Source organism: Triturus cristatus, chromosome 6 (genome assembly GCF_964204655.1).
Source record: "Triturus cristatus chromosome 6, aTriCri1.1, whole genome shotgun sequence".
Taxonomy (NCBI): Eukaryota; Metazoa; Chordata; class Amphibia; order Caudata; family Salamandridae; genus Triturus; species Triturus cristatus.
In genome coordinates this window covers 1,772,434,776-1,772,446,196 of record NC_140589.1, presented here as the reverse complement: position 1 = coordinate 1,772,446,196, position 11,421 = coordinate 1,772,434,776, and the positions used below count along the sequence as shown (strand labels likewise).

The 11,421-nt window shown below is 43.6% G+C and overlaps 1 protein-coding gene across 6 annotated transcripts in view; it reads right to left on the bottom strand.

Moving 5' to 3' along the window:
* Positions 1–2,550: 2,550 nt before the first annotated feature.
* FBXO16 (F-box protein 16) overlaps positions 2,551–11,421 on the bottom strand; it is a 355,765-nt gene continuing 346,894 nt past the window's right edge. For all 6 annotated transcript variants that reach the window (XM_085613061.1, XM_085613060.1, XM_085613063.1 and 3 more), the window contains one exon: positions 2,551–4,059. In XM_085613061.1, coding sequence (XP_085469187.1) covers positions 3,992–4,059 — 68 coding nt within the window. In that variant the 3' untranslated portion in view covers positions 2,551–3,991. The remainder of the gene's footprint in view (positions 4,060–11,421) is intronic.

The following is an 11,421-nucleotide window of genomic DNA, read 5'->3' as shown; positions in this document are numbered from 1 at the left end:
AGACAGGCAACATTAGTCAGGTCCTAAACACCTTTGTCTTTATGGGTCAGCAAGAGCTTAGGGTTCTGCAAGTGGTTAGCAAAAGGCGAGCGTCCCTTAGAGAAGCTTCCACGTCTAGAGGTTCAGGAGACATAGTTTAGAGTCCTTCACCAGGCAGATATGAATACTTCCAGCAAGCAGGCAATCTCCCCTTCTGTTCAGTTCAGCTCTCCTCAACAGAAAGGCTACAGCAGGCTTTAACTGGTGGACTCATCTGTGATTGGAGATGGCTCCTGAGTGAATCAAAATACAGTTTTTGTACGTCCTCAGCTTGTGTTTTACTCCAAAACGCTGTGCATGTATTTAACAAAAATGCAACCTAAAGAAAACTGCCAATAATCTTTTTTCATCAAACCTGCTTCCACAAATTTTTCCAACATAGAGAAATGCTTTCTCTACGCTAATGACACCAATCTGGGAAATTCCCTTTCAAGGTGAAAATCTATTCTTTCTGGTTGTATTTTGGTTTCTTCACGTTTTTAAGGAAGGGTCCCACAATCCCTCCCCCTTCACTTATGTTACCATTTTTCTGGTCTCTTTTCAAGAGGACAGGGTCTCTTAGATGTAAGAGTGTAACTAACCCCTAAACTAATGTAGCCTTGAGAAAGGACAATGCGTCATTTGAACACTCGATGCGCCCGACCAATTAGCGAAGGGCGACCCCTCTGGAGTCACTTGTTTAACCGAAACCAACCCAAAATGTTGCCAGATATCACCTGTTTCCCTAACCAATGTAGTCGTAAACTACAAAACGAGTCCATAGGGAGCGTATGGGCAAACAGGATGTGGACTTGTGACAAGTGCACAATAAGGGCTGCGCGTGCACTCCCTCCGAATAAAATACTCGCCTAAAATGGTAGCCTTGGTGGGATATGGACATGCCAGAGTGATACTGAGAAAGGAGTGGGGTTATATCTGTGAAAGTGGATTGCTGGAGGGCAGGTTCTGGTCTGGGGAGGATGTGAACAACGTAGGGGGGACATTTGGTATAAGGAAGGGATAAGGCCAGAAACGTGCCTGGCTGTCGTTTTTGAGTTTGACGACTGCTGTACCTTCCCCCTATTAGTCGCCTCCACAATTTTATATCAATTTCTCTCCAGTTTCATGCAACGTTCTGAGTCTGCAACTGGTGCAACTTAGTGCACTACAGCCTTGTAAGAGAGAGCATTGCCTAAGACGGTCCTCCCCCTGGCTGAGAGGGAAGACAAATGGCGGGCGGGCAGGAAGGAGGAGCGGCTAAACGTTTGCCTGCCCAGAGCAGCAAAGGAGGCGAGGAACTGTGTCTTTCTGCTCACCTTCTTCGTGTGCCCACAGGTGCTGCTGGATGTGCGTCAGTACGAGATAGGTGAACTCAAGCCTAAAGCTTGCCACCCTAAAGCAAATAAAGCCAGCAAATAGAAAGCAAGCAAATGTGAGTTATAAACCACAAAGCCAATGGTCAGCAATGGGTAGAATGCATGACCAGGGTAGCTTTCGGAATGCCCACAAGAAGTCGTTAGCAAACCAGATAGCTGTGCTGTGTGGTAGGCTTTGAGCTAAAAAAGACCACCAGTAACCATTGAGAATTTAGGAGAGCATTAAAGTCCTGGCTGTTCCCAAGACCAGGATCCAGATAACTAGTTTGTATCCATTGCCTGCAAATATATCCTCACACTACTCTCTCAATACTCCATAGCTTCAGATGCACTTACTGGGGAATAGTATGATACGCTCTGCAGGATCGAGTCTTGGCTATGGCAAGATCTTTATTAAAAGGGGTCTATAAGTTAGTTAGGATTTACCAGGGTTATAGGTGAAGGATGTCCTTCAACCACAAGTATTTAGTTATGCCGTTCGGACTTTGTAACACGCCTGCAGCCATCTTGAATTGCATTTCCTTTAAGCAATGTTTGAGGATATCTCAGAGTCTTGTGCAGCCATTTTTGTTAACGGCATCATCATCTCTTCTCAAGGCTATGATGACACCACGCAGTGCAATGAGTCCAAAGCACATCCCACATGGTGAAGGGTGATACCTGTGAGCATGCCATAGCTGTTATCCCCATCCAGACAGACCATACATCATTTGTAACCTATCCTAAGGGAAGTTTAATTACATGAAGAGACATTACACCATATCCAATTAGAAGTTTATCTCTATAATCCATTTCTGAAGGTAACACACGCTAGCCTCAATACCGAAGGTGCCAGATATGTTTATTTTGCTTTTCGTCTGGGTTCCGAAAAGGCCACAGAAGATGCCTTATCCAGAGCAAGCCAAGAATAGCCAGAACACCGCGTGAGAATACCTTTTCTCTAACAAGACAAAATGGCGACAGTCACCATCCCAGTACGCTGAAGTATTACACTCTAGTTACACTACACAGACCAAAGAAGGATGTTTGGTCTGGAAAGTACACACTTGTGTACTTTTTCCTTGCAGACTGTCAACGTTTCATTATGGATGCTAGCTGCCACTGAAAACAGATGTGCCATTGAACTGAAACAATGATTGAATAACAACACACACTCTTGAAAGACACAATATTATTTACATTTATTTAGTTCACCTCTGTTTATTGGGTTCTCTACAATATGTCAGATTGCCTTGGAGGTGTCAAACATAGTGACCAATATTTTATTACATAATTCCACATGGTCTGAAAGCATGGATGAATACATTTTGTAAACTTAAAAAACAAAGAAATAAGAACAGCAAATCTTTTTTGTTAAAACACAATGACATAAAGAATGTTTTTCAGCATGTATACACATCATATCAAAAATAAATAGTAAAACACCGCAAAAAAATGTATATCACATGAATGATAACAGCTAAACAATGATAGTTATCATATACTGGCCATATTGGCTTGAAGAAGATATAAGGCACTGCATTTGAAATTGGGAATTTCTGCAGGTAGTGCAGGGTCCCCAGAGGTTTGGGAAATTGGACCTTAATGTAAGAGTAATATAGATCTGATTGTGATAGCTAAGAGGTTGGCCGAGATCTATATACTGATTCCATGCCATGAAAACTGCTGTAAGGCTCTGGAGTGAACCATAAGGATGGCTCATACAGGAAGAGGGAGGAAGAGCATGATGAACGTGAGGCAAATCTTTGCTTAACCTCAGTAGTTAACCTCACTTAGAGTATGGCATCCACTCTTAATCACTATATAACATGGCCCCCAAAAGACATTATATGTTACATTTTGTTTCCTACCACAATGTGCCGAATTCAAAAACCTTAACCTCAGAAGTTTCAAGCGTTCCACTAAAATATTTATCCGAAGCTTTTCCGTGGCTCTCCGCTGCTTGCAAAGTGTCGATAGATCTTCAAGGATTAAATCACAAAACCAATTGGAAGTACATGTCATTAAATTTGTCTTTTACTAAAGTGTCAAAAATCTCTGGTGTATCCCTTATGTTGGCTTCAACACTGCCGCTGGTCGCCCAGATTACTACTAATCCAACAAAACCAACGTATCGTATCAAACTTTTGACACATGTTCTACTTTTCATGCACGGCTTTCATGCACTGCAGCCAGGGTGTCATTGATTGGTTCTTATAATTGCCTGTATTTTTTTTCATGATTTAAATTCTTGGGTTGACACATATACTAAGTAGGAATTCATATATTAATGTCCTGTGCACTCAAATAAAGCGTCGCAGGTGTTTTGAGGGCCTCTAACACGTGCCAAGGACATGCTTCCAATGTTCAAATGTGGCTCCAAGAATTTACCAGTGATTTAAAGTGTCACATCTGATGTTCTCTGTATTGCTTCTCTGCTCACATTTAGGTTGCTTATTTGATGATACAACACAAGGCCTCTTCGACTCTGAAACTGTCATGGAAGAAGGTTGTGTCCACAGCATTTTCTTCAAGAAAGTCTAATCTTCAAAGAGAGCATTGACTTGACTTTTCTGTCTGAGACACCTCCATTTCTCGTCTCCTGAGATGCAGTTCACCTATTCCTCATCGGATCCGCGGTGTGATGCAGGCACCTGCCAGGGCTGGCTTTCAAACAGCATCAAGGCTATAAGAGACACACAAAAAAACAATTAGAACAGGCGTACAGCGTTCTGATTTCAGGAATCAATGATCTTCAAAGGAGTACTAGTGTAGAATTCATCACATTCCTCATGAAGCTCAAGACGCATGTTAATCCGTTAAATTGCAGGTGCCCACACCTCTCAATGCACTCCTGGGGAAGCGCGTCCCTGGTGAGGGAGTCGCACATCACACGGTCACGTGTACCAATAGGGAATGGGAACGCATACTTAAAATAGTACGCAAACCAGTGCTATACTCCCCGCTGAGACCATTAGCACACCTCCCAACTTTACCAGTCACTGAGGAGGCCGTAGGCCGGGAAATGCTCCGCAAAAGGGACCTGCAGACTTGGGGAGATTTATAACACAGGGGTATGTTTAAGGAAAGACAGACATTCCTGACAGACGAAACGACTACTCCGCTAGAGGTGTTTATATACTTGCGCTCAAGACACGAGGTCAAGACCAATGTCCCCGAATTCCCACTAGAACCTGTCACAATGGAGACGCGACACACTTTATTGAAAATGAAAGGGGCTTCACGTGCGGTGTCCAGCATCTATCGCATAGCGTTTCTCGATACACCACAACAGTCACAGGGAGGCATGGGACCGAGATCTATCTGCTCTACTCACTGACAAGCAATGTACATACTGCTGCGGGCAGACAGAAGCCATCATGGAGAGCAGCCAGTTAAGAATAAAACATTTTATATCCCTACACAGAACTTACTATACACCCGCGCGCCTATGCAAATGTAAACAGAAGGAGGATGACTGCTGCGAGAGATGCCGTACAGAGGGAGCGGACTTTCTCCACCTTGCATGGCAATGCGGCGAGGTCCACAAGTATTGGTAAGAAGTGGAAACTACACTGTCAGCCATGGCTGGAACACCCATTCCCAATTATCCTCTCATTGAGCTCTTAGGCTATACAGCTGAAATACAAACACCGCATAAAAAACTCAAAGCACTGGGATTCCTACTTGCCAAGCGCAAAGTGGCGTGCAAATGGGGTAGGGGGCGCCCCCCCAAGTTCAAGGACTGGTTGTCTGACTTCATTAATTGTAAGGATCAACTGATGTGCTTTGCGGAATTGCTCCCGCCTCGTCCCGCCCCAGAGAAATCTGGGAACCACTGTTGGAATACCTGGGAGAACACTCTGATTGAAACTTACTGTCCAGTAGAAGAAGACTGGATAGGGCAATTGGGATATTGACCTAATAGGGGGCAAAATGGACATTACAAATACATCTACATATACCCAAACTGTCAATGTAAATTACTGAAACCCGGTGATAGAGATATGAATTACTCTAACATGTGAAGTCTCTTTTCACAGGCCTCTATATATGTACCTCAATGGGGGGAAATGCAATAAGGGACCTGCAACGTGATATTGTTACCAGTTGCTTGTATGACATTCAGATGTACAAAGACTTTGATGATATGCAATAAAATGTAACAGTACTATATGCAATGATAATTGGAAAAGTTAATACAAAAAATATTTAAAAAATCTTTTACATTGCAAACAATGCGGTATGAACCAAAAGCTCATAGCAGAGACAAGTAAAAGCTTTTGGTCATTTTACTTAAAAGTGAGTGAAAATTCAATTTATTTTGATGTATATGTCTTGTCTTCTACCTCCAAGCCCTAACACTATTGCTGGCATTGGGAAATATGTGGTTTGATTCATGTTTACCTAACCACTGGTTCCTCAACCATATACATTTGAATGATAAGCATGCAGGCTGGGCCAATGAGCAAATAAAGGTACATGCCAAGCCTAACACTGGGCATCTTTACATGGTTTCAGAACTCTGAAATAACCTGCATTTGTTTTAATTGTTGAATATCTATGGTAGAAAGCACAGAGGTTTCATAAAGCAGGACATAAAAGCTGAATGGTACATATGGACATAGGCCAACTATTCTGAAAAGTGTGAACATTTGAATAATGCACACATGGAATGAAGGTCAAATGTCATGTGATCTGCAATGGGAATTTGCACCACTCACAGAGATGACTTTAAAACATGGCGTCATGCTTGTCACTGCTACACTGAATTATATGGCCCAAAACTGCAGCCAACCCATGTCAGACTTATCCTTTCAGATATGCACAAAGCCTCCGTCGAACATTAAACCAGTCACCTGTTAAAGGTTCCCTGGCGCCCACAATTCCTGCTTCATATTGTGTAGAAGTGAGACATGCCAACCTTGTAACTTGGACTGCCTCTGCAGTAACATCATTCAGAAGTGTTACTGAAAAGGGTGAGGCAGCTGTCATTTACAACAGCCTGTTTTCAGTATAAAATCCCTAAATGCCCGTCACGGCCTATGGACCGCCTAGAGAAGCTATTGGTGCAGCTTTTGCGCAGCAGTAAAAATCAAATTCAATAGTGAACTTACATTCTTGATGGAAATGTCCCAAAGAGGACTTCCAGAAAAGTTCAGCATCGCTCCCTGAGCATGACAGCCCAATAAACCAATTCTTTTAGACTCCCATCTCATTAAGTGGCAGCAAATATATGTCAGCGCTGCAGAGCTAATCTAGAATAGATGTGCACGGCCAGTATTAGGCTCTTCTTGGAGAACAGAGGATCTTATCGTTCAGCTGCCCTGCTGGTAGCTCCCTGGCAGGAAGACATGAGATGTTCATTAATGGAGCTTCCATCTAGACTTACCTGCAGACTGTGGAGGGAGAGACATGAATACAAAATGGGCACACATAGACCTGGCAGACTCTATGGAGGTTGTCCTGTTTATGTGAAAGCAGAAATATGGTGTAGACATGTGCCATGGGTTGGGCAAAGTAATCACTCCTTTCTGGTATGCTTTAGATGCTTGAAGAAGAGGCCGTCCTTTCCATAGCCACACGTATGTACTATGCGGAGTGGCACTGTGGCCCTTTCCAATAGCCACAGTGCCACTCTGTGTAGTGCAGACCTGTGGGAGGTGATTAGTGCCCTCTAGAATGGTCTACAAAGGAGGAAAAAGCACCAAGCCAGGAAAAAAACCTCCTTAGCAATCTTACTGAGCGTGACTGAAGGTGAAGATAAATGCTGAAGAAAGCACAAGGCACCAAACCATTCCTGATATCAGGGTAGCGGAAAGAGCCACCAGGACTTTCTGAAAATCAGGATTCCAGCAGAGACCTTGAAGATGGAAAATGGTGCCAAAAATGAGGGATACATCGGGAAAATTATAGGAAGTGGGTGATGAGCGTGACAACAAAGTAGACTTGAAATGTGAGGCATCTTGATCCAAAACTTGCCTCTTTCGGTATGATCCACAATGAAGTGTAATCATGGGAATTAACTGAAAGCTATCTTGGATTGGAAATGGCTATTAAACTGTATGAAAATTGTTTCCATGATGTGCTGGGAAGAATAAAGTTGTCCTTGCCTAAGATGAGAAGAAGGAAGAGGGCAATATAGAGCTGAGTCGCAAAGGTAAGGGATTTTGTAATTGAGTTCCCATATATTTTATAATTTCAGCCCTCCTTTCTTCATTGCTGTCTTCAGGACTTAAATCATCTAAAACAATCTATGCAACATGGTGTTGTGTTTCCTAACTCCAGATTACTTAAGAAACAATATGGTCCAAGCTCAAGGATGTATCATCAATCATTAGAGGGCAGATTCGCCTGTAAAGCAAGGTACATGGCTGTTTGTGCTTTTCTCACTGTGCGAGTCCCATCTTTACCACAGACTAGCTCACCTCACTACGCGCTTTAACAGGGTTTCGTATCTCACACCACAGACCACAATTGATAAGCATCATACATTACACATATGTTTATTATGAGAGAATACACTACACTCTGCAGAGTTGTTGCTGCACAGATCCCTTTGAGGTGAATGTGTGGTATATTTGAAGGGTGTGCTCAAGATGTTCCTCTAACTCCTCCCACTTGTATAGTCATTAAGGGGCATATCATCAAGGGCTTTATCTCTGCTTTTCTGGCTTTAAAAGCCAGAAAAGTGGAGATAAAACCAATGCCCTATCAGCAAGAGGGTGCTAACATGCGTATTCGCATGTTAGCACCCTTTTACACTACGCCTACCTTTGTATCTCTAATGAGATGCAAAGTGGGCGTTCCTGACATACACTACATGTCAGGAGAGCAATAACGGGTCTTTGTGCTATCAGCAAGGATGCCCTTGCATTTTAGCAGACGTTAGTTTTTGGAGAAAACTGCTGTTTTCTCCAAAAACTAACGTCTGCTAAAATCCTGACTAAGCCACCCCTAACATTGGGGGTGGATTATGCTGATACGACCACAGGGTCGTATCAGCAAGGTTATCGCCCTTTTGCAGGGAACATCGCTGGAAAACCAGCGATGTTCCCTGCAAAACGGCGATAACATCGCTATCTCTGTAATTTTTATCGCCCTGGAGCAGCTCGTTGATAATAACGCGCTACCAGGGCGATAAAAAGCAGAGATAGCCAGCGATAAGAAAATTATCGCTAGGCACGGCCAGCGATAATTATCGCTGGCCGTTGCTGATATGGCCCTAAATGCCTAATGAACCCTGGGCCACAGGAACTATGGGATCAAGGCAAAGAAGGAATATCCTACCATGGAGACCCTGCAAGAGGAAAAATGGTGAGCCTTAAGAGGAATTATGAATTGCACTGTTGCATGAAAACACAGCCACTGCCAGATAGGGTGGCTGCTTATTTTGGCATGCATTACAACAAAGATATGGTTTCCAGAATATGAATTTGTCACACAGGGTTATGAACCTATAACTCTTTCAAATTCTTGCGTTCTTTTTTGTTCATCGCTGAAAAACAGGCAGCAAGACAGGCAGCATCCCCATCTTCAGACAGAGGATAGCGGGTATGTACCGCACAAAGGAAGAACAACCCTCGAAGTACCCAAGGTACAAGCAGGCTTGAGTCCCACCAATGAGCGCACACGCCACCCTGTTGAAACCGGGGCGCAGAGGTTGGCTCGGTGGTGGGAGCTGGAGCAGCCACAAGGTGGATCAGCATGGAGGTGGGCCCCAGAGCCGCTACTGCTTGGAATCTCAGTGCGGTAGGAGCTGGTGCTGCCGCCACCAGGTATGATATCAAGCCTTTAAAGATGAACCTGTTCTCAACAAGGAGCGCTCTTCTCGTTCAATGGGGGGGGGAGGGGAGACGTGGCAGGGCAACAGAACCAGTTTCAGAAGGTTTTTCACTGGTGCGTAGAGGGAGTTGCCTAACTTCAAATGCCCAGTCCAAAGATAGGCCTGGCCACCTTCAGCACCTGAGTTAGCTTTCTGACATGTTATAAACACCCTTACAACAGCACTTTTTAGAAATGTCAAAGCCACAAATCGGAGAAACACTGGAAAGTTGGGAAGGACCTAATATGGAAACTTAGTAGGAAGAGGTTTGTTGCCATCCAATAACTACTGCTGGTCTGCCACTATATCTTTGGGCCGTGCCGCCGCCACCACCTGCAAATCAGAATCTGGGAGAGAACGTAGACCTTGGATGTTGTCCTCTCTTGTAACCAAGCTCTAGAGGTTATCCTCAAAGCATCAGGGAAGCTAACCTCCTGTATTCCACAGAAAAACCAATGTCAAGAAAGACACAGCCAACGCAGATTAATGGGAACTGGGACTTTGATGGAGCACTAGGTGATGACAGTGTTTGAGCCTGTCTCCGTCAGCTGTTGGTGTCCTGGGGTACCTTAGAAGATGCTCATGGTTCCGGTTGACCAGGAGGAAGATATGCAGCATCCTATAAAACAGGAAGGGAGGCCAGACTAGCCTTTAAATCTATGGGCTGGCTCCCCAGAGAGGCAGATGGGAGCATTGATGGTACTCACAGATTAACAGAATTTGTTGCTACCAGTTTAGAAAGTGTGACATTGGCTTTCAAAAGCCTTTAGACATATTGAGCCTGATTTATAGAAAAAGTATGAAATATCCGCCTGAACATATTTTTCCGATTCACGAATATTTGCAGGAATATGCCTGGAAAGGTGCACCAGTAGCAGGTTTCCTGGCGTCCTCTTAGAAAGGGCAGATGACTTTCCCTGCGGGATCCCATCGCCCCTGTACAGAGTTCCCCACAGTGGAGAGCTCTGCAGGCGGAATAGGATTCACCTCTGCAAAAGCACACTTAAAAAAAAAGATTTCTCAGCACAGTAAATATTTTTCCCTGTGGAGAAAGCCCTCCCTCTACACGTCCATCAAATGTGGGTGTGATCCCTTCCCACCATGGAAAGTGACATACATCAGCTCTGTGCATGAGTTAATTTCCAACCCTTTCCAGGGTGAAAAAAAGGCATGGATCACCCTTTGTGAGAGTCTGCAAACATCTGAGTTTGTGTGTGTTCCCAAACTTCCAAGGCAAACTGTGCCTTGGAATACCCAATTTCCAACTGTTTGAGTGTGATTTCCATCTATGGAGATCGCCACACCCGTAAATGGGTTTATGCCTGCCAGGAATCTGTTTATGCATTTCTTGCAGGAGCAGAAAACAGGTTAAGTTCGTCATAAACATAAGTTTACAACCAAATTTTCCTTTGTGAAGAGGGCCCAATAACGTAGCTGCGGCAAGTGAGTAACACTGTGTCATAGGCCGAGGTCTTTTACTAGAAAATGAACTGCTCTTGAGACCATTGTATTCGGAGTTGTTTAGTTTGCTTCGATGCTGAAAACAAATGCACTTCTGCCCTCTATTGGCCATTTTTAAAAGAGCAGCCTGGTAGGACAATTGAATTTTGAAGAACTTCCTTTACCCGTTTTGTGATGCAGGGGTGGTGCACGATATCTATTTCCCTAGAGGAAGGAGGGGGCTAAAGCTGAAAATGGTCATATTATTGTAGACATTGGAGGGGGCATTACTGGATTTTGATATAAGATGCAGAATTTGTATAGCTCCTCGTAACAAGTTTTGAAGAACAGGGTTGGCTAGTTACCACAATTAGGCCCTCACTACAAGATGGACAGAATAGGATGGGGTATGTGCCACACCTGGTAAATACTGTTAACACAGGGTAGCACATTCATCAATCATGGTAAATAGCAACTAGATACAAGCCATAGTATGTGGCATCAGTATTCAACACACCAAAATACACATTTTTACTGGCACTTTCCCCAGTCGAGCTATTTCAGCAGGTTTGACCAGAGAGTCTTTCAAGGAAAAACTGCAACGTTGTGATAATTATCACACAAATCATAATTCTGATCCCAGTGAAAAATTGTGTCTGCACAAAAATCAGAATTTAACACAAAGCTTTTAATGAAGGCTCCAGTGTCTTGTTGCATTTTTTTTATGTGAGTTTGTCATTGGATTAGAGAAGATTGAACATGTGCCATTGAGTAAATGGGATG